The sequence below is a fragment of the Hemicordylus capensis genome, chromosome 8, assembly GCF_027244095.1.
Source record: "Hemicordylus capensis ecotype Gifberg chromosome 8, rHemCap1.1.pri, whole genome shotgun sequence".
Lineage (NCBI taxonomy): Eukaryota > Metazoa > Chordata > Lepidosauria > Squamata > Cordylidae > Hemicordylus > Hemicordylus capensis.
Window position 1 is genome coordinate 2,652,089 of NC_069664.1, and position 23,450 is coordinate 2,675,538.

The 23,450-nt window shown below is 44.9% G+C and overlaps 1 protein-coding gene across 2 annotated transcripts in view; it reads right to left on the reverse strand.

Moving 5' to 3' along the window:
* Positions 1-23,450, reverse strand: part of ANTXR1 (ANTXR cell adhesion molecule 1) — a 158,098-nt gene that overhangs the window by 53,729 nt on the left and 80,919 nt on the right. For both annotated transcript variants that reach the window (XM_053270047.1, XM_053270045.1), the window contains exon 13: positions 2,463-2,558. In XM_053270047.1, coding sequence (XP_053126022.1) covers positions 2,463-2,558 — 96 coding nt within the window. The remainder of the gene's footprint in view (positions 1-2,462; positions 2,559-23,450) is intronic.

The window sequence follows — 23,450 nt, forward strand, 5'->3', positions numbered from 1 at the left end:
GGGCTTTAAACAGAGGCTTCCAGCCTGCAGAAACCCATTTGCTAGCAGACAAAAAGGGAAAAGTTCATCCAGGCTCATGGGGCATGCCAGGAAGGGACGTCCCGCCATAGTCCTTGGTTTGGCGGGACAGCCTCTCTTAGCCACAATGCTGGGAGAAGGCAGGGGTTGCCGGCATTGCTCTCAGACAAGGAATCCTGCCCAAACCTCACCTCCAGCTCTGGAAGGGAGACCAGCCCAACCCCTGGCTAGGGCTACAAAACCTAGATTCAGAAGCCTTGGGAAGTCACCACAGCAGTCAGGTTCCTGCCAACTTGCATCCCTCCCTCCCTCCCACTCACCCCCCCCCCCAGTTTACTCTCCCCCAGGGTATTAACTTTATATGCACTTCAGGCTGGAGTTTTTAAGAAATTCAGAAGGAATTTAAAGGAGGCACAAAAGAGGCCTTTTTGTTCTAATGTCAGCTCGGGTCAAACAGGCTTTGCAGGTTTTGAAAGCAACACAAAGACTTGCTAGACCCGTTTTCCAGATAAAAGTGGAATAAAATGACATATGCATGCATTCACCAATACTTCTCTCAGATTATTTTTGTCTGTTTCCAGCCTGACATGCCGGTGTAGAGTTCATACTCTGAGGGGAATAAACCAGGATGGATAGATGCAAGCTGGCAGGAACGTGAACTGCTGAGCAATGAATCCTCTTTCCAACCAGCTCTCTAAGAAAAAGTCTCATGAGTCAGACCCTCGGTCCATCTTGCTCAGGATTGCCTACTCTACGCTGAATGGGAAACAGCTCTCCAGGATTCCAGACAGAGGGGTCTTTCCCAGCCCTACCTGGAGATGCTGCCAGGGATTTAACTTGGGGCCTTCTGGAAGCAAAGCAGATGCTGCAGCCCCACCTCTGTAATCCCCGTAAGAGCTGAACTTGGAACTTCTGCTTTACAGGACAAATTTCTGACCTTTGAGTTATGGAGCCTGTTTCCAGCCTAAAACTGCAAGCCAAAAACATATTACAGAGAGTATGTGAAAATGCTAGGATAGTACCAAAAAAAAAAAAAAAAAAAAAAGCAGAAGGAAAGGTTCTGGTCTAGCCTTTGTCCTGACATACTAGTTGTTCTGTGTGCAGGGAATTTCTTTTTGGTATGAGGAAGAATTCAGACATTCCTCTTGCTATGAGTTTATATCCTTGCAACTAGAATCCTTGTTACTAGTTTTCAAGCTGTTACTGATTTTTTTTTAAAAAAAATATCGACGGTTTGATCAATAAAAACAACCACCACCACCACCACGCCCCTGCTAACTGGGCAAAGAGGCACCTTTTGAAGTGGTGACTCTCTTGTATTTTAAAAGGTGGGGGTGCTGGGGACACAACTCAGCCCAGCATCTTTCCAGTGGCTATTGCTGATGCAGGGGTGTCATTTAATTTAATCAGGGAAGGCAAATGTCCCTAGTTCCCTGAGGGAGAAGGGGCCACTAACGGAGCAACAGCTTGTCATGCAGCAGCAAGCAAAGCATGCCAGCAGCCAGTGGGGAGGGGGTTGTCTTAAATCCAGACAAAAAGGGGGAAAATGTTTTGGGTAAATACAGATATTCAACCTCTCTTTTTAAGGTGCTGGCTTAAATTCACGGTTATCTTCTATTCAGGGAAATGCAGGATTCCTTTTCTGTATGTAACTGCTTTGAGAAGGAGGGGAGAGCTGGTCTTGTGGTAGCAAGCATGACTTGTCCCCTTAGCTAAGCAGGGCCCTCTGGTTGCATATGAATGGGAGACTAGAAGTGTGAGCCCTGTAAGATATTCCCCTCAGGGGATAATGTGGCTGCTCTGGGAAGAGCAGAAGGTCCCAAGTTCCCTCCCTGGCAGCATCTTCAAGCTAGGGCTGAGAGAGATTCCTGCCTGCAACCTTGGAGAAGCCACTGCCAGTTTGTGAAGACAATACTGAGCTAGATAGACCAATGGTCTGACTCAGTATATGGCAGCTTCCTGTGAGAACTTTGTTGTTGATTTTGTATTGTATTTATCTGATCTAGAAGCCATCTCTGAAGCCCTCATTAGGGCTGAAAAAGAGGGTAACAATGGCTAGATACATTAAGATGAATTAAATAAAATGTGAGCCCTCCCTAAGAGGATGCAGCAGTCCAGTCCAGACACAAATATACCAATACATTTGCTTGTTGTAAGAACTGGGCCTAGGGATGTCCCAAGGCCGATACTTTGGAGGCTGGGAGGTTGGGCCCTGATTCAATTTCATCCCAGCTGCAGGGAATGTACCGGCATTGCCCTCCCATAAGCAAGCTGGGACTTCTGTGATGGAGGGAAAGGAAGGCCCGTGGCTGACGACAAAATGACCCCCTGTAGAACTGGCCTAGGTGTCTGATTTGAATGATCCTTTCCCCACCTGAGTGCTGACTGGCCTGCACGGCGGTGATGGAAGAAGGACCTTTGGAGTGAGGGCAGGAGAGGCTTACCACAGTGCAGCAGAGGGGCCAGAACCACCACAGGAGAGCCAGCGCCAGCAGCAGGAACAGGATCAGCAGAGCAATCGCCAGGATCGTCCCATCAGACTGCAAAGGGAAAACAGAACAGACTCGGGTCAGTGCGGTGAAAACACTGGACATGTGTTCAAAGTTGTGGAGTAAAGCAGAGGGGGCGGGGGAGAGAAAACCCTTCCTTGGGTTCTTTGGAGAGAAGGCAGGATAAAAATATAATTATCTATATAGTGCTATTGATGGCTGAGTGATGAACTAGCCTTGTAAGAGGATATGTCCCTGCCCCAAGTGCCACCAAGAGTTAACAAGGGAAAGGAAGGATGATGGAGGCAAAGCTAAATAAAATAATATGTAATAATTTCAGTTGCATACACAGATTTGGTTAGACTTGGTCAGGGCTGAGGGGTTGGATTCTAGAATAAAAAAAACAACAACAACAATAATAAATCACAAAATACAAAGATCTACAAATTGAAACTGAAAGGCTGTGGCAGAAAAAGACCATGGTAATCCCAGTAGTAATTGGCGTCCTAGGTGCAATTCCAAAAGACCTTGAAGAGCACCTCAACACCTTAGGGACCACAGAAATCACCATCAGCCAAGTACAAAAAGCAGGTTTACTGGGAACCACCTATATTCTGCGATGATATCTAAAATAATAACAGCAACAACATTGATAATAAAATATAGCCATCCCAGGTCCTTGGGAAGGACTCAATGTCTGGATAAAACAAACCAGTCAATAACACTTGTCTGACTGGGTAAATAACAACAACAACAAGAAGAAGAAAAATAAACCATCTGCTCTATATGGATGATTTGAAGTTGTATGGAAGGTCCCAATTAGAAATTGAATCAATGGTGTTTGGACTAGATAAGTGTGCTGTATTAATAATGAACAGAGGAAAAATAACAAAAAGGGAAGGAACAGAATTTCCCAATGGAAACAACATCAAGAATTTCAAAGAGAAAGAACATTACAAATACCTGAATTCTTCAGGCTGGTAACATCAAATATACTGAAGTTAAAAAAAAAGTGGAAGTGAATACATCAGGAGAGTTAGAAAAATTTTAAAGTCCAAACTCAATGGCGGGAACTCTATACAAGCCATAAACACCAGGGCTAAACCCATCATTAGATACACTGCAGGAATAATAGACTGAACTCAGGCAGAGCTAGAGATGCTAGATCGTAAGACTGGGAAAATAATGACCATCAGTCATGCACTGCATCCCTACAGTGATGTAGATAGGTTATACCTTCTTTGCAGCTCAGGTGGAAGAGGAATGCTGCAGGTCCATCAAACAGTAAAGGAGGAGAAAAGAGGCCTTGAAGAATACATAAAGGACAGTGAAGAAGATGCACTTCAAATGGTCAATAACGAGAAACTATTCAATACCAATGAAAGAAAGCAGGCCTACAAGAAAGAACAAGTCAAGAACCGAGTAGAAAAATGGAAAAATAAGCCCCTGCATGGTCAATATTTGCACAATATAACCAGAAAACCAAACATCACCAAGACCTGGCAGTGGCTTAAGAATGGCAACTTGAAGAAAGAAACAGACGGCTGTGCAAGAACAGGCACTAAGAACAAATGCAATAAGAGCAAAAGTCAAAAAATCCACAACAAACAGCAAGTGCCGCCTTTGTAAAGAAGCAGATGAAACAGTGGACCACCTGATCAGCTGTTGTAAAAAGATTGCACAGACTGACTACAAACAAAGGCATGATAAGGTAGCAGGGATGATACACTGGAACAGCTGCAAAAAATGCAAGCTACCTGTAGCCAAAGATTGGTGGGACCACAGAATTGAAAAAGTTGTAGAAAATGAAGATGTAAAAATATTATGGGACTTCCGACTACAAACAGATAAACATCTGCTACACAATACACCAGATATAATGGTAGTTGAGAAGAAAGAAAAACAAGTCAACATAATTGACATAGCAATACCAAGTGACAGCAGAGTAGAAGAAAAAGAAATAGAAAAAAATAACAAAATATAAAGATCTTCAAATCGAAATTGAAAGGTTGTGGCAGAAGAAGACCAAAATAATCCCCGTAGTAATTGGCGCCCTAGGTGCAATTCCAAAACACCTTGAAGAGCACCTCAACACCATAGGGGACACAGAAATTACCGTCAGTCATTTACGAAAAGCAACTTTACTGGGAAATGATATTTATAACAACAATATTGACAATAAAATTAAGGCATCCCAGGTCCTTGGGAGGGACTCGATGTCTGGATAAACAAATCAGTCAATAACAACTGTCTGACTGTGTGAATAAAGAATAATAGTCATAATAATAATACCATAAGTAGCTGCCTTTTACCAAGTCAGAACACTGGTCCATCAGCTCAGTATTGTCTACTCTGACTGGAACCAGCTCTCCAAGGTTTCAGGCAGGAGTCTCTCCCAGTCCTACCTGGAGATGCTGCCAGGGATTGAACCTTGGACCTTGCATGCAAACATGCAGATACTCTTCCACTAAGCTATGGCCCCATCCCCACCTAAGGGGAATGTCTTTCAGCACTCGCATGTCGTTACCCATCCAAATGCAAACCAAGGTGAACCCAGTTTAGCAAAGGGGACAATTCATGCTCACTACCTCAAGAGTGACTCTTCACCTCATCAAGAAAGCCAACACAAGATGAAATCCCCATCTCTCCTGCATTTGTACAAAGACCCCCATTTGTGGATCTTTCCAAACTATTCCCCCCCCCCAAGATTTAATTTTATTTGCAATAGCCACTATATTACATCTGTGAGCCTAAGCACATGAGTCAGCAAGTTCCCAGTTCAAATTCAGACTCAGGAAATAATCTCTCTTAATTCTCCCATCTGCAATGTAGATCTAATCATACTGACCTCCCTTAGGCCAGAGGTAGTTCTCAGAAGAGTTGGAAGAGGTCTGGTAAAAGGTGCACATGGACACTTCTGCTACTCCATCTTGTTCTCCGGTCAAGCAGGGTTTGGAACTAACACAAAACCCTGCCAGACCTGTTTTGCCAAAAGGATGGGTGCGCAGACATCCTGTGCAGTGTCCCGTCTTTCACAAGTCGGACAACTCTTTGAAAAAAGCAATCACCTCTCTCCAGCCTTGCAAGCTGGCTTAATCAGTGATGTGAGATTAGGCACTCTTTAATTAGTGCACTGCTTAAGCTTTTGCCTTTTCTCTCCGTCATTGTCATTTTGAGAACTCTATTTTACTTTGGAGGCCTTTTTTATTATTCATTTTTGAACAAAACGCTGCGGAGAGTCTTAGGATCAACTAATGGAAGTGTGACATGGTTATTTCACAGTTCCTGCCTTTGTCACAAAGTGCTGACAGATCTGATGTTGTTTGCTGTGGACTGCTTCAAAGGTCTGAAGAGAAATGGCGAGTCTCCACTTGCTGCCTATCCACACAGAGTTCAGGACAAACAGCACCACCAATCAAAAGGTGGCAGCTGCTACTGCAGGTGTGAAACGCAAAACCAGACAGACCCCCGGACTCAGCTGCTAGATCTTTTTTCCATTGGTGAGCCCCCAGAATCAGTTCCCCACTGGACACTCCCTGGAAGCCCTCGTGCAAGCCATTTCCCTAAGTCGGGGAAATGCTCTCCAAATGAATTATTCTGCGCCGCTTCCAAACGTAACCCGAAGTATAGGCTATTAAGTTTCCAGAGACCAGCTAATATTGCTGAGCCATTCCTCACTGGTGTCATCAGGGTTTTGGGATCAGCTAGCAGGCAAAATTGGGCTTGGCTGCAGTTCAGCAAGGCTTTGGGTTTAAAGAGCGAGACAGTTAAAAAAACAAAACTGAGGGCAGAGAATCCTCCCCACGGCCACAGAGGCAGGCTGCTTCCGACACACGACAGAACTGGAGGCCGCAGCAGATCCTGGCCCACAGGGGGGTTCCCAGGACCAGTTCCCAGGGTGACTGCTTCATACTGGATGACTGCCCACTATGTGGGAGCCACCTGGAACTGCCTAATCAGACCACCGGCCCACCTCGCTCAGTAGAGAGAGGTTTGTACCCCAAGATCCTTTCCACTGGAGAACCTGGAGGAAGGTTATGTTGGAGACAAACCCCAACAGGTTGTGGGGGAAACGGTGGATGGAGGCCCTGCAAAACAGCACCAGTGACCCAAAAGAAGATAGCGGAAAGCCCAACATCCCCCCTTTCACTCCCCCCGCCACCAAGATTTTAAACCAAAGCTCTCATTGGTTAGTTTCCAATGCAGCCTTCTCAAACCTGAGTCCCCAGATGTCGTTGGACTACAGCTCCCATCATCCTCAGTCCCAATGGCCAAAGGCTGGGGATGATGAGACTGGCCATTGCGGCAGGGGGTGATGGGAACAGTAGTCCAACAACATCTGGGGAGTCAAGTTTGAAAGCCCCTGACTCACGCAGTACCTGTATATTTGTAAAAAGACAAGGCAGCGTTGAAAAATTAACAATGGGCGTTGCAGTCTGGAACCCTAGGTTTGAGAACAACCCCTGCCATCCCTTAACCACCCTTTCTGTCCGGAATCTCCTGTCAATCAATTTTAAAACTACTCTTTGCTCACTTTCTGCACACCAAGCATTATTTTACCCCTTAGCTGCCTTTTTTCATTCAACTAAAATGCTTCAAACCCTTTAGCCTTCCCTTGCAGGAAAAGCACTTCTTCAATCCCTGGATCACTCCCGTTTCCCCAGCACTATAAGATCCAGCACAGAGCATCACTCCCTCCTGTCTTCGGTCATACATCTTCTTTAAAGAAAAAGACAGTAAATTTAAAAGTGTAACTGTGAACTGCTCTTATCTCCACTGCTGCACACCCAATATTTAGACTACAGATCTACCCAACTGTGACTTCAACACTTTGCTTCTTGCTCTCTCCTCAATCGATCTTGGAAACAAATGCTTTAAAATGGCCAAGGTTTCTCTCCCACCGTCCCTACTTAATCTTCTTTCTCTAGGCTACACATATGCAGCTACTTAAGCCCTTTCTTGTAGACTATTTATCATCCTTGTAGGTCTCCTCTAAAGCATTTCCAACTTATCAACATTCTCCTTGAGCCCTGGTGCCCAGAATGGAGCAGAGGAGAGATTCCAGATGGAGCAGGGCGAGAAGCACATCTGTCCAGTTCTTTGCAAGTTTATCCGCACCCAAAATCAGAGACGACAAGGAGCCTGGCTTCTTTGCCTGCACAGCTCCCAACTCCCAAAAGCGGAATACTGTAATCCTGAAAGGGAGCCAGATAAGAGCTGTTCTCCATGACTGCCTTTTCCAATTAGATGCAGAATGTGCTCAGAGATGGCCAACAGCAGTAGAAAAACTGAACGTTAGCTTTGAAAAGATCTTGCTCATTAAAAAATGTCTTCAGTCTTGCTGTTATAAAAGGAGGGGGGCGTTAAAGAGCTTTTCCTACTGCCTGGTTTGTTTGTTTTTAGTTTTTTAAAGAGGGGTTGTTATTTTTAGACACGCGTTGGAGTTGTCAGGAACAACCCCACTGTGATACTGTACCACATCTGCTCCAGTTGCATCCCAAGCTGCCAGATGTTTTAAAGCATCTCAGCACAAGTCATACACAGCCCAATGAATCTGGGAAGGCTCCAGACCTTGAAGTTAGTACTCAGACAAAGCCGGATAAAAGTTAACTGGACTAGGACTGAAAATATGTTACTGTGTTCACGTTTTGAACTGTTGCATTTTAAGACTTGTAAATGGCCTTGAGCTTTCCTAAGAATTGGAAAGGTGGGATATAAATGTACAAGATGAATGAATGAATGAATGAATGAATAATTCTCAACAGATGCAACTGTCCAAAATATTACTCGTGGCAGCAAGAGAATGGTCAAATAATGTTTTCTTTTCCTTTTATAGAAGTGTTTATATGTTTGTGTTTTAATTAATTAAAATTAACTGATTAAACTGCTTGTCTTTTCACTGATAGTTAATATGTGTCCCATTCATTTATTTTCCTGAAATTATAACCTGAATTAATTTACATTTACTACATCTAAGATATACCACGGGGCATCTGGCAGGAAATATCCAACCATATCACACCCTGTCACAAGCTCAGCCAAATACTTCCTGAGTTGCGGTGGGCAGCCCCATCATATGAACAGGGCATCCCTTCCAAGAGGTCCAGTCTTTGTACCACTAATGTTCCTCAGTCATAGGACCATAGGAAGCTGCCTTACGCCAAGTCAGACCCCTGGTCCATCTATCTCAGAACTGTCTACACTGACTGGCAGCAGCTGGCCAAGGTTTCAGGCAGGGGTTTATCCCAGCCCTACCTGGAGATGCTGCCAGGCAGGGAGCCTGAGACCTCCTGCCTGCCAAGCAGAGGCTTGACCACTGTGCTACATGGAGCACCACCTAAATAGAACTTTAAATTGGGCCCCTCTTACTTGTTACACAAACACAAAACATCTGTCCTGTTGTCCATATAGATCAGAAATGTTCTTTGACATTTTCAGATTTCTTTACTCCATTGTTTTATTACTATTATAGTATTATTTATTTACACAGTCAGACGGGTGTTATTGACTGGTTTTGTTTTATCCAGACATCGAGTCCTTCCCAAGCACCTGGGATGGCTGTATTTTATTGTCAATGTTGTTGCTGATATTATTATAGATCTCGTCGCAGAATATAGGCTGTTCCCAGTAAAGCTGCTTTTTGTAATTGGCTGATGGTGATTTCTGTGGCCCCGATGGTGTTGAGGTGCTCTTCAAGGTCTTTTGCAACTGCACCCAGGGCGCCAATTACCACTGGGACTATTTTGGTCTTCTTCTGCCACAGCCTTTCAATTTCAATTTGTAGATCTTTGTATTTGGTGATTTTTTCTATTTCTTTTTCTTCTATTCTGCTATCCCCTGGCATTGCTATGTCGATTATTTCAACTCGTTTTTCTTTCTTCTCGACTACAGTTATATCTGGTGTATTGTGTGGCAGATGTTTGTCTGTTTGTAGTCGGAACTCCCATAGTATTATATCATTATTATTATTATTATTATTAATTCGATTTCTATACCACCCGTCCAAAAATGGCTCAGGGCAATTTACACAGAGAATTAACAAACAAATAAGATAGCTCCCTGTCCCCAAAGGGCTCACAATCTAAAAAGAAACATCAGATAGACACCAGCAACAGTCACTGAAGGTTCTGTGCTGGGGATGGATAGGGCCAGTTACTCTCCTCCTGCTAAATAAAGAGAATCACCATGTTAAAAGGTGCCTCTTTGCCAAGTTAGCAGGGATTATGTAATTGACTTTGTACTTATTAAAACTAATTTGTATTCTACATATTATTATGTATTTATCATTTTTTTATACCACCTGATATGTACATCTCTAGGCAATGTACAAATTTCAATATTAAAAATCAGAGATTAAAATACATAAAACACAATAAAAAGAATATAAAACAAATTATTAAAATTAATTATAATTAAAAGCTTGTGAGAACAGGAGAGTCTTGAGGGTCTTCCTGAAAACAAACAGAGAAGGAGATGCTCTAATTTCAACGGGGAGCATATTCCAAAGCCCCGGGGCAGCCTCAGAGAAAGCCCGGTCCTGCTTCGCCCCCAGATGAGCTGATGGCAACCATAACCAGCCCTCTCCAGAAGATCGTAAAAGGCAGCAGGGTTCATGACTAAGGAGACGCTCTCTTAAATAGCCTGGATTGAAGCCGCTAAGGGCTTTATAGGTAATAACCAGCACTGGAAACATAGCAGCAGCCAGTACAGTTCTTTCAAAACCAGTGTTATATGGTCTCTTCATGTTGTCCCAGAGACCAATCTGGCTGCCACATTCTGTACCAATTGTAGTTGCCAGACTACGTAGAAAGGCAGCCCCACATAGCGCGCATTACAGTAATCTAGTCTGAGGGTTCCCGGAATATGTACCACTGTTTTAAGATCATTCATCTCTAGAAATGGACGTTGCTGATGTATCAGCCAATGTTGATAAAAAGCACTCCTGGCCACTGCCTCAACCTGAGAAACCAGGGAGAGCTTTGGGTCCAGGAACACTCCCAAGCTGTGTACCTGATCTTTTAGGGGGAGTGTAACCCCATTCAGAACAGGCAGAATTGTAGAACAAGCAAATCAATCATGACCTGAAATCTGGTTTTTCTCGCCAAAGACTCTAAAAAGGCCAAATGTTTTGCTTAAAGCTGCGTTGCCAGCTGGAGAACAATTAAAGTCAGCTATGGGCAGACGCTAGAGAGCATAAATTAGCTTTCTTAATGTGAAATCTTAAGACTTTGAACACATTGGAAGACTTTCCTAGTAGCCTCTTCAATACCTATAGAAACAATACGAAATCCAAGAACGATTGTATTCAACACAATATTGAACTGTATTGTATTGAACAAGGTAGTCCCGAGACAAGTAACAAAAAACAGAGCCCGTTTCTGGTAAACAGGGGCAATGGGAGAGAATCCATCCATATCAGGGGCAGGCAACCAAACCTTGGCTCTCCACAGCCATCGTGGCTGGGGATGATGGGAGTTGTAGTTCAACAACAGGTGGAAAGCCAGGGAGGCCTACCTACCACCAACCCAAATGAACGACACACCAGACGGGTTCTGGGTCTATCCCAGAAATATCTTGGGACGGGAGCGACCTCACTTGCCCTGAGGATGTCCCGGGTGGCACTACGCCCACTTCACCACTTGCCAAGCCAGTCCCCTCGCCACATTAGAGGGTGCAGGGCAACTCAGGAACAACAACGCTCCTCACACGGGAGACATTGGCGTATTCTAGGTCCAGCCATACTAGGCTTTGCTATGGGTGCCCAGAGTGGATTATGGGATCCATTTCAGAATCCCCTTGTTCTCGCTGGCATGGGGAAGAGCGGCCACATCGTCTCTGCAATGTTATGTGGTGCAGCTGCTGCAGATTTGGGGCTGAGAGTCAACAGGTTGGCACCTGGCAAAGGTGGGCCAGTGATAGTAAACAGGTGAGCAGGCAAGCAGTAAAGACAGGCAGCGTGCCCCATCCTCAGATCGTGCCCCCAAGGCCAACCTAGCTATGCCCTTGGGAAGCTCCATTTAGACATCTTGACTAGTAGCCCTTGACAGGCCTCCACATCTCTCCACAGTTGCTCTTTGAAGTGATAGAAAAGACAAAGACATTGAAAGTCTTTGCCATATGAACCTGCCAGGGCCCTCCACTGAGGCATCTCAGGCCCTGCTCATGGCCCCACCACTAATGGAGATGCGGCTAGCTGACTAGAGACGAGGCCTTTTCAGTGGTGGCCCCCTCAACTTTGGAAACCTTCCAGGAGAGCTTCGCCATGCTTCGTGTTTTTTACAACTGAAGATGCATCTTTATAGAGACACCTTTAAATATCTTATCTTCTGCTTTTATCTGGCTGGTGTCTTAGTGTTCAGCTTTTCATTGATAATTTCAATTATAAAGAATTGTGGTTTTAGTCTGGTCTTAACTTTTTAAACTTTATTAAATTTTTAGTCTGCATTGTATCAATATTACAATATTGATTCTTGAACAGTAGTGCAGTGAAGGGGTGGGGTCAGTGTTCCCTCTAAGAGAGATTCCCAGATGTTGTTGACTACAACTCCCAGAATCCCCAGCTGCAATGGCTTTTGCTTGGGGATTATGGGAGTCACAGTCAACAATATCTGGGAATCCCTGTTAGAGGGAACATGAGGCAGGGTATAAACATTTTGAGGAGGAGGAGGAGGAAGAAGAAGAAGAACCACCACCACCACCACCACCACCAGTGGAACTTCTACTACACTTCTAATTTGGTCCTTATAATTCCTTCCCAGTTCTGTTACAGAATGACTCTGGAGACAAATGGGCAAGAAGTGTGCACTAACTGAATTTTTATTGGGAGGTCTCTTATTCTGAAGCCTACAGAAAAGCTATTCTGTGTGGTTTCCCTGGGGCAATTTTGCTTTGCAATATGGAAGCTGTGCTGCCTATCATACAGTATATAACAGTGGTTTTTTAAAAAAGAAAAAGAAAACATGTATTTATAACTGAAACAATCTGGTTTAATAAAAAGGAAATTAAAACTCCAACAGGCTCCCTGCTGGTTTAGAGTCCAGCTTGCTTTGATCATCCACTGTTTTCTAGAAAAGCAGCCACACGCAATAGTGGGGAATCTCATAAAATACCTGCCGTGCCTGACCCAGAGGATGGATTCCAATCCAACCTAACTTATCTGTCTGTTCAGTAGCAGAAGGTTTTTATGGGAAATGATGCAGAGCAGACTGTCTTCAATGGGAAAATTTAATCTAGAGCACCAAAATTCAGCATGCTGGTTATTTCCAGTGCAGATCTTGCATCGTGTCTCAAGACTAAACATGATATAGGAAACGTGTCTAGGACTCCCAATATTGTTTTCTTTTTTCAAAAACCAACAGTGCAAGGGCCTGATTTGGATCAGGGGGGCCATGGTGTGTGGATGGAGTGAAGAGAAGAGTCTAACCCCTCCATGCCACAACCTTTATCCAAATAACCCTCAAGTTTCTATGAGCCATGGAGAAGAATGGTTGCCCATAGTTTTACCCTTGGAGGCCAGGATCAGTAAGGGGGCAAGAGCCAGTCAAAATCTGACCCAACCCATTTTGAAAAAGAGAAGGATCTTGGGAGCGCCAGTCACAAAAAAAAACTCAGTTCACCTGCTCTTGTGATTCCGAGGTCTAAGGGCAGGTTCAGCCATCACAAGAACCCACAGTTAAACATTGCTTCCACGTGACAACTCTTAGCCTCAGGAGTATGCAATCCCCTTCCCATACCTGTGAGTGAGTCGGAAGAAGCATATTTCTGATGGGTTAGGAACAAACCTATTATGATGCCTAAACCAACTGGACTTGGTTTATTCTAACCTACTTGCTTGAAATAAACCAAAATGAGAAACCAAGGTTCATCTGTCTTTAACCAAAAGAGCAAAAGCCATGTTTTAGATCAGTGGAGGACAGCAGGGTAAATAAATACAGTAGACAACAGAGAAGTATCTAGAGCAATACATAATGGGAGGCTTGGCATGGGAATACCCTGTTTTCACTTGTGAAATAATTCATGTTAATTTCAGGCTATATTAGATATATACTACTGTTGTTGTTACTAGGGTTTTTGTTTGTTTTGTTTTGTTTTTGTTCCTGAGCATGCACGGAAATAAAGTTACTACTACCACACCTGTGAAACATTGAAGGGTCTGAGATCCCAGAAGCCTTCATATCTTTTTAAACCGGAGAAATAGAAACTTGCTTTTCTTAAATAAAACTATGAAGTGTGAACTGTTAGGATGGAATCTGATGGAGGTCCTGGACTGATCCCTTGTAGTGGTCAACTACAGCATCATGGCACAATTGTTAAACATGCCACGCATAGCAGAACTGAGCATCTAGCCTCCTGCCCAACGAGTTCAACCTGACAACCCCCTCTCCTCCTTAACTAATTAAAGGGGTGGTGCCCACTGGCTGGAATTTCATCAGGTTTTGCTCCAGGCGTTGCCAAAACAGGGATAAACAGAGCAGCTGGCCTGCATGCCATCTGTGAAAGCATGCTCTGAAATTCACCTTCAGAGCAGGAGTCAGAGTTTCCACCGGCAACCCTAACAGCTGTGGACAGCATTAAGCAAACACCTTCAGTGTTAAGCGGGGTGCATTCATGTGCATAGAGGACTTGATGAAGCAAATGTCCTCCATCCTCCATGGGTGGTTCGGAGACATGAACAAGGTGTGAGGTGGTTAAATCACAGCACAACCTCTGTATACATGCACTCAGAAGTCTGCCCCCTGTCTTCAAAGAGACTTTCTCCCTTGCAAGAGAATTTAGGATCAGATGCTTCAGGCATCTAAATACACCCTGGATAAACATGAAGCAAGATTGTACTTCATGGCTGGTGACCAAAAAACAAAGGGGGATGGATTAAAAGGAGCCCGAAGTAGGGGCTTCCCATAGCACACACCCAAACTGCCTTTCACCCAGGGTTGCTCAAACAGCTTTGGTAGGTTTTGAAAACACAGGAAACAGCCGAATCTATTTGAGATGATGTGAGATGAGTGCCTAACTCTCAAAGGAAGCTCTGGGGAAGAAGAGCTGGTCTTGTGATAGCAAGCATGAATGGTCCCCTTTGCTAAGTAGGATCCACCTTGGTTTCCACTGGGATGGGAGTCTATATGGGAGTGTTGTAAGATGTTCAATCCTAACAGCATCACATAAGAACATAAGAACAGCCCTGCTGGATCAGGCCCAAGGCCCATCTAGTCCAGCATCCTGTTTCACACAGTGGCCTACCAGATGCCTCTGGGGAGGCAACAGGCAAGAGGTGTGGCAGGCCCTCACTCCTGCTGTTGCTCCCCTGCAACTGGTATTGAGAGGCACTGTGCCTCTGAGGCTGGAGGTGGCCCACAGACATCAGTCTAGTAACCACTGGTAGACCTGTCATCCATGAATTTGTCTAAGCCCCCTTTAAAGCCATCCAAGCTAGTGGCCATTACCACATCCCGTGGCAGAGAATTCCATAGATTACTTATGTGTGGTATGAAAAACAACTTCCTTTTGTCGGTCCTAAATCTCCCAGCCTTCGGTTTCATGGGATGACCCCTGGTTCTAGTGTTGGGGGTGGGATTTCTCTCTCTCCACTTTCTCCAAACCATGCATGATTTTATAGATCTCTATCATGTCTCCCCGCAGTTGTCTTTTTTCTAAACTAAAAAGCCTCAGGTGTTGTAGTCTTGCCTCATAAGGAAGATACTCCAGGACCCTGATCATCTTGGTTGCCCTCTTCTGCAACTTTTCCAATTCTACAATGTCCTTCTTAAGATATGGTGACCAGAACTGTATGCAGTACTCCAAATGTGGCCACACCATAGTTTTGTATAAGGGCATTATGATATAAGCATTTTTATTTCCAATCCCATTCCTAATGATCCCTAGCATGGAATTGGCCTTTCTCACAGCTGCCGCGCACTGAGATGACACTTTCAGTGAGTTGTCCACCACAACCCCAAGATCCCTCTCCTGGTCAGTCACTGACAGCTCAGAGACCATCTGTGTAAATGTGAAATTGGGTGGGGTTTTTTTGCTCCAGTATGCATCACTTTACACTTGCTTACATTGAAGTGCATTTGCCATTTTGTCACTCACATACCCAATTTGAAGTAGGGATGTGCACAAAACGGATTTTGTGTTTTGTTTCAAGCTCAAAACAAAACTCAGATGGCTGAAATGTTTTAGCAATAGCAATAGCAATAGCAATAGCACTTACATTTATATACCACTCTATAGCTGGAAGCTCTCTAAGCGGTTTACAATGATTCAGGATATTGCCCACCAACATTCTGGGTACTCATTTTACCGACCTCGGAAGGATGGAAGGCTGAGTCAACCTTGAGCCCCTTGGTCAGGATTGAACTTGCAACCTTCTGGTTACAGGGTGGAAGTTTTACCACTGCGCCACCAGGGGCTCATTAGTGAAAACAACCAGTCTGACCGGTAGTTTCAATGAAACCAACTCAAAATGCTTTGATTGTTTCAGCCATGGGAAGAGTGGGGAAACTCAAAACACCCCATTGTTCCCCATGGGGAGCTCCTAAGGACACCAAAGAGGGTTGGGTGGCAGGTTGTGATGGGTGCTACCTATGCCTGACCCAACCCACAAACAAAATGGGGAAGACTCTATGGAGGTTTGGGGGAAAGATTAAAAATTTGTTAAAACTTGCCAGTTTGCCCACTTCTTTTGTGGCCTGGGTGGTAAGTAGCACACATCATGCCCTACCACCCAACCCATCTTGGTGTTCCTAGGAGCTACCCATGGGACACAATGGAGCATTTTGGGTTTCCACATTGTTCCCTATAGCCAGAGCAAACTGCAGCACAGAGTGCACAAAAAGCTTTGTATTGCAATTTGCAATGTATTTTATAACCCTGGCTTGAAAAGCACTACAGAAGCACACAGTAAAAGGAAATCTGTCTCTCCCAACACAGAACACACATTTCAAATACAGTCCAGAAAAGAATCACTGACCCAGGATCTACTGCCAGCCACAGTGCCTGCACTGCAATAACATGATTGGCACAAGTTGCTCTCTCACACACAATTATGACTCCTTACATTGCTTCCTAGCATTGAAACAGCTGCCACAGCAACACCCTTAGCAGCAGTCATAGCCATAAGCTCAACTAGAGCGACTTCAGCCACATTTTGACTGAGTACATCTTGCAATGCAGATTGCAGAGCAGCCCAGAGCTGTGAGTGAAGCACCAGTTAGTCTCAAGGCCAGACACTGAGCTCTTCACAGCAACCACCAAGAAACATTACACACACAGAGCTGCCACTGTCCATTTCTTACTACAACACTATTTCACAAACAAAACAAATCCCAACTCAATGAAGGAAGGCACCCAAGTTTGTCAGTCTGAGATCCAGCAAAACCACCAGATAGTTACAGCAGCAATAGCACAGCATAGTATACTCAGCGCTGAAAAAAGCAAACCTTCTTCAATTCCTTACTCCTCTCCTCCTGATGTATCCTCCTTCAAGAGAAGCACACTATAAGGGCTCTCTCTGTCTCCCAGTCCCTTTGGACACATTTTGAAATGCCCTCAATTTGTGTACCCCTCTCCCTCCCCCACCCCCAGCCAATGGGGCACAGTTGTCCATGACAACACTTGATTTATATAACAAGCCAACCAAGAAGCAAGGAGATTGCAAGCCAATCAGAAGCCAGTGCCAGAAAACCAATCAGCAAGGGGAAAACAGGCCTCCAAAATGGCGCTTGAAATGTCAAAATGTTTCGATGGAGTCAGGGTTGATTTGTTGCAAGCTTGAAACAGGCCCTTTATTTAAAGGGTGTTCTTTTTGGAGCTCAAAACAGACCATTTCAAGACGAAACATTGCCACACAAATGTTTTGCACATCCCTAGTATGGAGAGCTCCTTTTGGAGCCCCTCATAATCTGTTGTGGATTCCACTACCCTAAATAGTTTAGTGTCATCTGCAAATCTGGCCACTTGGCTGATAACCCCAATTTCTAGGTCATTAAATTAATGATTACAAGTTAAAGAGCACTGGTCCAAGTACAGATCTCTGGGGACTTCTTACTTTCCTCCCTTGTGAAGACTGTCCATTTATTCCCACGCTCTGCTGCCTGTCCTTCAGCCAGTTACCCAGGGGGTCTTGGGCTTCAATATGCCACCTAGCAGCCAAAATTTGGCCTCCAGGACCTCCTGACTGCATGTCCCAACATCTTTGGTGCCAACGTGCACCACGACAGCCGACTCCTCTCCAGCACTGCCCAACAGCCTATCTAGACACTTTGTAACATCTGTACCAGGCAGGCAGGTCACCGTGCGCTCTACACGTGGGTCACCAACCCCATCTCTCTATGATTAAATTGCCCACTACTATGAGGCCCCCATCCCCCAGAGGAGTAATCTCTGTGCAAGATAAAATCTCCAGGTAGGGCTGGGAGAGACTCCTGCCTGAAACCCAGGAGAGCTGCTGCCAGTCAGTGTAGACAATAATGAGTGAGTGGAGCAAAAGTCTGACTCGGTAGAAGGCAGCTTCCTATGTACTTCTGCTCCTGTTTCCAACTGAAGCCGCAAGCCAATGTGCTGTATGAAGTATTACTCTGGGCAGCTGCCAAACGGTAATGCCAGCCTAGGGATGTGGCAGGATTATAAGGGCCTGAAAACCACTGCAGAGATTTCTACGAGCTGCCTCACCCTCCCCTGGCAAGTTGTGACAAGTGGCTGAAACCTATTGTTTGAAGGCTGTTAGAAGCCCTTCCATGAATCTCTTTCTCAGCAGACAGCATCTCTTGCAAGCAGGGCCAGAGATGCATAAGATGTCATTGCTGGAAGGGGCTGTGGTCTTCTAGCTCTCCCCTGCCCCACCCGGAGAACAGGCCACCTAAGCAGGTCTCTCTTGAGGTTTCTCAGTGGAAGCGAAGGACTCTGCGCTGCCTCATGCCTCAATGACAGAGGGAGACAGACTAGTGAGTCAGAGGGCTAGAGGGATCAAGACATTGGTCATTCCTCCTCTCTACTGCTCTAACACTATCCCTTTGATATGTAGATTGCTACTCTCAGAGACTTCCTTCCTGGCTCGCCTCTCTCTCTGCACCATACATCTGTCTGCATCCAGCTAGTTAGATAGAGTAGAGATTCTATCTCTCCACTTTCCTATGGAGTTCTCCAATAAAGACTCCTCATATTGATTTGAAACTATGAACTGGCTCCAAGTTTCTTTCTGCTCTTAGCAAACATGCATGCATGGGCAGACTCCGCTGTGTTTTGCCTCTGTGCACTCTGCTGTAATAGAAGGGTATCTCTTACCAGAGAGAATTCCCAACCCTCAAGGAGGGCAAAGACCTTTCATTTCTGATGTGGACAGAGGTGTAAAGAGACACTCCAGCACAGGGCTGCTATATGGAAAAGAGGACAGGTCTCCTGAACCTCCCCCGCTGCAGCTGCCAAAATGCCGTGCTATAGGAAAAGCTACAAGAGACCTGTCCTCTTTTCCCTACGGCAGTCTTATCCTAGCAGCTACCACAATTCTGTCTCATAGAATTTTTTAAAATCTTCTGTGGGTTTTAAGAGGACTATCTATCTATCTATCTATCTGGATGTTATTGATTGACAGATTGCTTCTTGTTCTGGGGCACAATGGATAGGCCACTCTGCCATGCCCAAGGGTACTAAAAGCTGCGGGTTTGTGTGTAAATATGTGGATTTGTGGAGGGGGAGGTTGTTGGGCTTTATGTGTGTATTACTGCAACTGTAGTGAGCCAGTCTGAGAATGTTTTAGCCAAATAGCAAAATATATGTCTTCAGAACAAAGTATGTTAATATTAATTACTGTAGCTCACTGGCAGAACATCTGCTTTGCATGCAGAAAGGTTCAGTCTCTGGCAGCATCTCCAAATACATAAGAACAGCCTTCCTGCTGGATCAGGCCCGAGGAAGCCCATCTAGTCTAGCATCCTGTTCCCCACAGTGGCCCACCTGATGCCTCTGGGAAGCTCACAGGTGGGAGCTGAGGGGGGCATGCCCTCTCTCCTGCTGCTGTTCCTCCCCTGCAACTGGTACTCAGAGGCATCCTGCTGGGAGAGACTCCTGCCTGAAAATCCAGAGAGCCGCTTCTAGTCAGATAATACTGAGCTAGATGGACCAGTGGTCTGACTCGGTAGAAGGAGGTTTCCTGTGCTCCTTATGAGGCAGGTTAGACAATTCAATAACTAAACAGGAGTCTCAGGGAAAGGCCCAAGATCTACAGAATTCTGCCAGCTGCCTTGGGCTTCTTGGTCCTTTGGCTGCTGAAGGAGAAGGAACAGAGAAATCCCCGAAGGCTCCCTCTGGCCTGCCAGGCACAATCACTGCCCCCTTTCCCTTTTTGTGTTCCTCAGAGCCAGAATCTGCAAGGCTCTTTGCACCCAATCTCAAAAACATAATCGGGGGAAAGATCCATCCAATTTCTCGCCTACCGGCTACTGATAAAAACCAAGTTCATGTTCCAGTTGGGCAGGTGGGTATGAGAGCAGAATTCCTGGCCACTCTCCAGGCTGCACGCCTCTTAGCACCAATTTTCCATCCCTGGCAGATGGCTTTTCTGCTCTTAAACTTAAGAGTGTTGTGGGTGTGCCGTCCTGCAGAATCCAGCCAGGTTTCCTGTGACACATTTCAGTCCTCCAGTTTCCAAGCAGCCAATATGGGTTTAAGCTAGTGCAGAGGCAGGGGAAGGGATGTTTCTGAAAATGAGGGCCTTGAAAATGAAAATTCAGAAGTTGGGAAGCAAAATGTCTTGAGTGGTGGGCTTTAGAATGCCATAGTGCCAGGGCACACACATTGGCATCAAGGTGGTGAAGACCAGCCAGCCCTACCCTGGCAATCTGCCATGTCCATCTCCCCAGCCCACAGCCTTGGTTTGCTGCAGGTTTAGGAGCAATTCCACCCCTACCCACACCTTATTCTTCCGGGTTCCTCTGACTACAGAAGATGCTAATTCAACAAAGAGTTACAAATGAGTCAAAAGCAAAACAAGACTCCTGGTTTAGACCTAAAGGAAGGAGAGGGGAGGAAGGGCCTTGACTAGGAAGAGAAAGATCATTCAGGATATAAAAGCTGGATCTGGAAACTTTTCACCTGGGGCTTTTGAAGCCGATTAACTCACATCTCCTCCAGGAGGGAGGGGGTGCATTCACATATCGGCTAGATTCACCCCGAAGTCCCTGTGAGTTAATGGGGAGCAGTTCACACACAATTTGGGTTTTTCACTGTGCATTACAGCGTAGCCCAATTTATATCCAGGGTAAAAAAAAAATCCACTATTTGTGTGGACAACTTCGGGTTAGCAGTAAAGCCTCCCCATAAACTCACAGTAAAACCTGCCATGCATAAAAGCCCCAGGAGAGGTAAGTGGAGGCCAAGAAGTGGGGATCTGGCTGCTGGATCAGGCCTCATCCTCAGCTAATGAACAGCTGAACCACTGGACTCGAGGGATGCTTCCACACTAGAGTATTTTTAGTGCTGTTGAAGCATTGCTTTTCTGACATCAGGTGGAACTGGAATTAAAAGGAGGGTTCCACACACAGCACTCTCTGGGCACGATATTAATTAGCCATGTCCTTCCCTATGGCCAAGAGCCTCCTATAACATTAACTCACAACTAAGTCCCATTCAGCAAAGGCCCCTGATATAATAAAATAAAATAGAATTGATGATGATGATGATGATGATGATGATAAGTAGACTGAAGTTAAGAATATGTGTATGTCACTTTTAAACAAAAAGTTCCCAGAGTGGTTTATACAGGGGGCGGAAATAATATGGCTCCCTGTCTCCAAAAGGCTCCCATTCGAAAAGGAAACATAAGGCAGACACTGTGTACAGCTGCTGGAGAGATTCTGTGCTGGGTTGCTACATTGAAGACAGCTTCCACCAGGAAAGGTGCCTCTTTCCCCAGTTAGCAGAGGGGATTTTAAAGTTTCCGAATTGCAGGTTCATTCCACCCTGTTGCTTCCTGTTGACCACTTTTGGGAGATTCATGAGGAAAAGCCTATTGATTGCCTCTTGAACAGTCTCTCATCCTTAATAGCCTCAATGTCAGTTTCTGTCCCCATAAGAAAAGCTGATGTGCTCTCAAGTTTTTTGTTTTGTTTTTCTTTACAGCATTTTTCTTTAAAAGAAAAGTAATTAAAATTTCACCACTACCATCTGTGTAATCAGAAACTAATATTGGGGCAATTAAATAGAGTAATTTAAATAGATATTGCAAGTTGGCAATTAATAGGGTATTTATCACTAATCGCCCTGTCAAGATGAACAGTAAATAATAAAATAGGCTGAACCTTCAAACAGAAAGGGTTTAATTAACGGCAAAATAGATCTCAGACAAAACCTTAAGAGCACTTTGCCTGTCCACACTGGATAGCTTGGTGCTACAATTCTGCTTTATTACCCATCTGCCCCCAAAATCCCAAATCAAAAATCCAGGAAGGGAATGCAGAAAGCATTGGAATGCAACAGGCTGACATCAGTGTCTCCTGTAGCTTTATCAGACAGCAGGGCTTCACTGCAGGTTTATTGCGAGGCTTTACTGAAAGTTCAAAGTTGCCCAAAATAACCGACACAAAAGGTGGATTTTTTTAACTCCAGATATAAATTGGGCTACAATAGAGATCCCTAATATGTAATATAAAAATACCAGATTTGTGTGTAGTGCTTCATGACAGCTCACAGGTACTTTGCGGTAAGTTTGGCCAATATATGAACACACACCTCCATTCCAGGAGGAGATGCAAACTAGAAGCCGGGTGTGAAAAACTTCCTGGATGCTCTGTAAAAAGTGAGTGAACAAAGGATGGAAATTCCAGAGAAAGGGGCTAGTGTTGAAGCACGTTAGGTGTCACTGCTTCAAGAGATTCCTCCTGTTTTCCTTAAAACATGATTGTATTTTCCTAAAGCATGCTGTTCTCCTCGCCCCAGTCCAATTGCTGGCAATGTCTCTGTTAGAAAGGAAATATAAAACCACTGAACCCCTACTGGCTTATTTAAGTTGAGAACCTGAAAATAGCTGGATTTTAAAACAAGAATAATAAAAAAATAACACAGACTTAACTACACCACAGTTCAGCCAGGAGCAGGGTGGGTGGGGGAGAGTTATAAAACTTGTCCAAAACATTCTGAGCAAGAATTCTGAGCAACAGGAACACGTACAAGAACTTCAACTACAAAACCAATCTCCTCCCTACCCACTTTTATTTAAATACACACACATTTCATTCATTCTTTTCTTGTTTTGCCAGACAGAAGGACGTGTTTCTCTTTTATCCCTAGAGGTACATTGTTCAATGGGATTGTTTGCAAAGCTACAGGGACCAGAAATGCACACGCTGCTTTTGCCACTCCTGGCCTCAGGCTTAATTCTCAAGTTGGGCAGACAAATATTGTTCGCTGATTTGGGTCACCATCAGGCAGCCTTTTCTAGGCACTTGCTACTCAAGCATCATCATCTTGTGGGTTTTTTCAGCCTCCACGTAGATGTTGTAGAGCAGCATTGGCCAATGTCTTTAGCCAGGCAGGGGGAGCAGACCCTCCCCAATTGGACTGGCTCCCATTACCCAGGACTCTCTTGCCCCTCCATTGGAGGATGAAGCAGATCATCTCAACCGCCTTGAGACTGTTTTAACAAAAGGCGGTATAGAAATTTAAGGACAATGAATAAAAACAGTTCAGGGGATGAGAGAGGATAGAAAGACCCTACAAGATCTCAGGTTGCTCTGCACTGTCAGGATCCCACACAGTAGGAGAATGTGAAGAACTTGAGCCAGCATCTCCACCATGACCTGAAGACACAGGCCTGCCTTCATCCGCAGAGAAGACCCCAGCCAGTCCTAGCAGAGACCACTCCCAGCACTTAAGACCACCAGGCAAGGTCCCTTACATTGGAAGCTGCTTTCTAGTGAGTCAGACCCTTGGTCCAAATAGCTCAGTATTGTC